This window comes from Limulus polyphemus, unplaced genomic scaffold (assembly GCF_000517525.1).
Source record: "Limulus polyphemus unplaced genomic scaffold, Limulus_polyphemus-2.1.2 Scaffold690, whole genome shotgun sequence".
NCBI classification, from domain to species: Eukaryota; Metazoa; Arthropoda; class Merostomata; order Xiphosura; family Limulidae; genus Limulus; species Limulus polyphemus.
Window position 1 is genome coordinate 248747 of NW_013666300.1, and position 5903 is coordinate 254649.

The 5903-nt window shown below is 39.0% G+C and overlaps 1 protein-coding gene across 4 annotated transcripts in view; it reads left to right on the plus strand.

Moving 5' to 3' along the window:
* Nucleotides 1–5903, plus strand: part of LOC106459985 (hormone receptor 4-like) — an 87348-nt gene that overhangs the window by 54215 nt on the left and 27230 nt on the right. For all 4 annotated transcript variants that reach the window (XM_022386579.1, XM_022386578.1, XM_022386576.1 and 1 more), the window contains exons 2-3: nt 597–1959; nt 5416–5564. In XM_022386579.1, the coding sequence (XP_022242287.1) occupies nt 602–1959; nt 5416–5564 (1507 nt within the window). In that variant the 5' untranslated portion in view covers nt 597–601. The remainder of the gene's footprint in view (nt 1–596; nt 1960–5415; nt 5565–5903) is intronic.

Genomic DNA, 5903 nt, shown 5'->3' on the forward strand with positions numbered 1-5903 from the left:
CGAGTATATTTAGTTTAAGGAAATATAAATACTGTTACTGATAGAAAAAAAAGAGAGAGGTTAGAATGAAAATCGAACCACACCAATGTTTTCATCATTCACTCATCCGTTTTTTTTCCTCCAAATAAATTTAAGTAGCTTTGTTTATTTAAAAAAATGAGCTATTTAAAAAAAAAGGTCTTCTTAGCTTTTATGGATTATAAACAACATTTCTTTTTAAAATTTTTGATATGGTAATTATAAAGATAGAGACTGGTGAGCATAGTTATTTATACTACACTCCCCAAGTCACAGCACTGAGGCGAATGACCATGCTGTGTGTAACAGGAAAAAACCGACTTGTGAACTGATTTACATAATGCAAGGTTTATCAGTGTGACGTAAGTGGCAGTTTCAGAAGCCAGTTAAAAAACAAAACCGACCAGCCGAGGTATTTTATACTTCGACCATCAATCAGATGACTGAATGCGAGTGTCACGTGAACTTAAAAACACCCTATAAGCACTTCCTATAATTTTCCTTTCTTTTTCTGAAATCCCAGATCTTAATTCATGTAAGCAGTGTTTGTAATTAAATTGATTTTTTTTTCCTCTCAGGAAGTATGTTTCCGCTTCTCCTGGAGAGGATGTATAAGATGAGCTTATTTCACAACATCAAACTGAAGCGTCGAAAAGTTGATTCGAGATGCAGCAGCGATGGTGAAACCAACCCCGATCCGAACAACTCTTCACCTGACAGTGTAGTCACTTTAGAACCTGTGCTGAAGGAAGAAGAGCTGGTTCACTTTGCAAGCGAGTTCCCCTTAGGATCAGGCGAAGGAGGGGAGGAATCCTTAATAACACAGTCTGAAGATCCAAACAGGTCCCCCGATACAAATATGCTGGAGGAAGAGCTGGAATCTGTGAAAGGATCTCCGATGCAAAGTGTACAGTCACCCTCTCAACAAGCGGCTAGCTCAGAAAGAGAAATGTTAAGCAGTAGTTCACAAGACAACGTTTTTCACGATGAAGGGAAATGTACACAAGAAGGAGCTCCAGAAGTTCGGTCAGAAAAACCCAAAGAATCTTTAGAAGAGCGTGGATTGGACTTAAGCGCGTCAACCAGGCAGAGGGTTTTTATAGAAGAACTTCCCCATTTAAATCCTCATTTGTGGTCTCCTTCTAGTGCACAAGCCTACAAGCGTCATTTCAGTGCTCATGAAGAACGGCCCCACGTGAAGCAGCAAAGTGTATCTTCGTTGAGAGGAGCACCGCATCAAAAAATGCCATTAGTGATGAGTGATATTCCAATTTCTGGTGCTGGTGAAACAGTGATCTGGACAAGTCCATCTCAGGGGCTACAGCCATCTGAGCAAACAAGCACAAGTTCTATAATAAGTAGTGAAATCCCTGTAAGTCGTCGACATAGCGTATCTAATATGGAAAGGATAGGACTTTTAGGTAGACCAGTTTCCTCGCGATCCCACCCTCTTTCTTTGTACACCTCAACACCTACATCCCCAATAACTTCTAGTGCGCCAACTATAGGACAATGTGGAATCAGTGCTGGTCCAATTAGTGGGTTATCTGCAATAGGAAACTATCCTTCTTTCGATCTCCAGTACGGGACAAATGTGCAAAGGATACCATTCACAGCAACATCAACTTCCACTTCCAGAGAGGATGTGTTGCCCCAATTTCGGAGTCGGAGCAGTAGTTTGGTGAGCACCAGTCTCATATCCTGGTCAGAAAAACTGCCACAACCAGGACCATCTTCTCCCACCCAGTTACCAGACACTCAGGCATTAAATCTCAGTGTATCAGGGAACGGGCGAAAAGAGGAACCAACTGTCATGGCAGCGACACCGTCCACATCTCGTGGTCCTGAAGTCGAGGAGGAGGAAACAGAGCAGCCAATGGTGTGTATGATTTGTGAGGATAAAGCCACAGGTCTTCACTATGGTATCATAACCTGTGAAGGGTAAGTTTTGTGTCTAGGATATGAAACCACGAAGGACATCATTTAAATTTATCATCATTGCTTACTTACGTTAGCCAAAGTATTGAAAATAACAGTGTTTCTGACACTGCTTTTGAACCACGAGTGCCCTTATTATTATGTACATCATTTCGAAAAAATATCTGAAATATTTCACGGGAAAAACAACAACACCTACACCCCGAAATATGCAGTAGGGTGTTCTTATTAACGAGTGAATAGTTGAAATTTATTCATGTTGGAATACAAAACAAAATGTAATTTTTCGTAATTTCTGCATTTGACAGCTAGTATCAAATTTCATCTCTTTATGGCTCAGAAGTGGCCTAGAAGTTAGCGTGCCCGTATTGTGAACCCGAGGATTCGTGGTTCGCGACTAGCTTCCGCAAAATCGCGCTTTAGGGCCGTGGGTGCGCTTTAAGAATGACAGTCAAATCTCATTATTCGCCCATATAAGAAAAGCCCAAGAGTTGACGGTGGGTGCTGTTGACTAGCTGCCTTCCCTATAATCTATCAGTTAAGAATGAGGGAAGACTATGCCCTTGTGTAGCTTTGCGCGAAATTTTGAACGAACAAATAATCTCCAACTAAAAAAAAAAATAGACGTAAATAATTAGGAGACGTAACGTAACTCCTCACTTGAATGGAGAAGTTTAATAAACTTAAAAGATCATTGATGTTCTCATTGGATGGTCAAAAAAATTTGGAACCTGTTTTGTTAAAATAAAACTGCGTTTGTTCACAAATATGTTATTTTAAAATAAGCGAACTTTGCAACCGACTTTGCATTTAAAGACAGTACGTTTGTTTGTTTGTAATTAAGCACAAAGCTACACAATGGGCTGTCTGTGCTCTGCCCACAACGGGTATCGAAACCCGGATTCTAGCGTTGTAAGTCCGCAGACATACCGCTGTGCCACTGGGGGGGGGGGGCAAAGACAGTACGATTTTGAGTTAAAGCTTCAAATCTCACGTGTCGTCACCAACGGGAATTAAACCAACCAAAGTCCGAATGACCTTGACCTTGTTTTCGTGATCTCGTAAACCGTGTAACTGAAGGTTTTTATAAAGCCTAAATACAAGTTTCTGTGATTTTTGGAGTGGCCATCAGATGATTTCTAAACAAAATACTCTGTTTGATTTTACAGCAAAGCCAATAAGGCTATCTGCCGCCTTCCCTAATTTTGAACTGCCAACCAGAAGGGAGGCATCTGACCGACAGTACCCACCGCCAACTCTTTTATCAAGGAGGACAGTGTGATTGTTTGTTATCAATTTCGCACAAAGCTACACGAGGGCTATCTGCGCTAGCCGTCCCTAATTTAGCAGAGGGAAAGCAGCTAGCTAGTCATCACCATCCACCGCCAACTCTTGGGCTACTCTTTTACCAACGAATAGTGGGATTGACCGTCACATTATAACGCTCCCATGGTTGAAAGTATAATCCACCAGTCGGAAATGGTTATATCGTGTTTCAACTGTATTTTCATTGCTACAGGCTATCAAATGTGTTCAATTAAAAAGCAAAATTTATATTACTCATCCCCGAATATTTTAGGTTGGTCCCTTAAGAAAACTGTCTACCTCACCGTTCAATGTCAAGATCCCAAAAACTCTTCCAATTTTTTTTTCTGATCAATACAGTATCCAGAATTATATGTAAGAATCAAACGAGTGACAATTTTTGCCATGGCTTTGCTCTGTGCCCAGTCCAGATCGGTTAAGAGAGGGTTACTCTCCATTGACCTTCCCACACAAGAGTATTTCCAGTGGTAGCTACATTAGCGAGAGAAGTAAAACTGAATTACTGATCTAATCAGGGCGTGACGTTGATGTCAATGACATTTACTTCCAACAAGCTGTGCGGAAAGAGAACCTGACCTCCCAAGTATCTAACCTTGGGTTTATCTAAAATAACTGTATTCAAAATATTATCCAACATAAAAAATCGCTATCTCAGAGTAACCTAAACCAGTATTTCACTTCAGGATCGACAGATTAGAGTAAACATATGCTACTAAAAGGAAAAATAAGAAAGAAAAATAACAGCTGAATAATTAGAACATAGAAGGCCAATTAGCGGCCCGCGGGCCGGACCCGGCCTGCGAAGGTACTATATCTAGCCCCTGATTTTTTTAAATCATGTTTTATTTTGGCCAAAACGGTGAAATGGGAACAGAAAATAAATTGCTGGGCTACTCCTGTCTGACCGAATTGTGGGTTTTGACCGTTATCACTATAACGCACCCACGGCCCCAAATGGACCTGCAGATCTATAGTGCAGTACGCTAACCACATGCTCGGCCCCTAATTTACCTTGTTTATCGTCAAGTAAGTAAATTAGGGAGAAATTAATTTGAAACTTTGGATTTAAAAACACCTTAAATCAGAAAAGTCGTGTAACATATCAAGTAAGTGTTGATGTTGTTTCGAATGTTTGAAATCGAATAGTATTTGTGAACATGTTTATATCTTTCTCATTCAAGATAACCTAAGATGTCAACTTTGGTTTCTCACCACAAAGGTTAATGAACAAATGTTTTGTAATCGTAGTAATATACGTGTATATTAAATTGGCTAGTTTCATTTGCCTCGACAATTGGGATTGGCTGGTTCATTTGTCTTCACAATTGAGATTGGCTAATTCATTTGTCTTGACAACCGAGATTGGTTGATTCATTTGCCTTGACAACTGAGATTGGCTGGTTCATGTGCCTTGACAACCGAGTTTAATTGGTTCATTTGTCTTGACAACTGAAATTGATTGGTTCATTTGTCTTCACAATTGAGATTGGCTAATTCATTTGTCTTGACAACCTAGATTGGTTGGTTCATTTGTTTTAACAACTGTGATTGGTTGATTCATTTGTCTTTACAACTGAGACGAGTATTTTATTCGTGACAAAACAGGACAGGCTAAACGGTATATCGAACAAAAGCAAATTTCCAGGTTTCAAAAAAAATAACAACATGCAAACTTAACAAGTATTACTGAAATATCTGATCAAGTCATTTGTTTTCGTTAATGTTTTTTTTATATAGTCGCTTTTTACAACTGTTAGTATTCTATCAGTATTTAACAAAACAACAGTGTATTTAAGGTTGTTTTGCATCCGCTTTATAACAGAATTAAAATAAATGATATCAATTAATTATCAGTATCGAGATGTTTATATATTAAATAATATTCACATGCGTTGTTTTATGCGCGCGCGCGCGCGCACACACACATATATGTGCTGTTTTCTCAACACGTTATGAAAATATTTTGATTCTGGACTGAAGATACACTCAAACCAAAACACTTAAAGACTCAGTCATAATTCTTGTTTAAAAATGTTTTTTTTTGTGTGTGTGTGTGTTTCGTAACACCAATTTTGTAGCACGTGCGTGTCGGTTTACCGAATTCGCTCAAACTCCTATTTATCTGAATTGTAGGTGCAAAGGTTTTTTCAAACGCACAGTACAGAACAAACGAGTTTACACGTGCGTAGCAGATGGGAATTGTGAAATCACGAAGGCCCAGAGAAATAGGTGTCAGTACTGTCGCTTCCAAAAGTGTCTTCGTCAGGGCATGGTTCTGGCAGGTGAGTTTGTTTGTTTGTCTGTTTGTAATTAAGCATAAAGCTACACAATGAGCTATCTGTGCTCTGCCCACCACAGGTATCGAAACCCGGATTCTAGCGTTGTAAGTCCGCAAATGAATTAATAAACACAATAAAAATATCCCGTGCTATAGAGAAACGCTGGTGTTTTTTTTTATGTAATTATTTATCAAAATAAGGGTTAACTGATTGTTAATGAGGCTTATATTTATTTAGCGTGTTTTTTTTTTCTCGATAAATAAAAGATTTATGTTGTTTGAAATTATGAACCTGGTTAGTAAATATATAAATTAAGGACATATGGATATTACTGACTTGTCG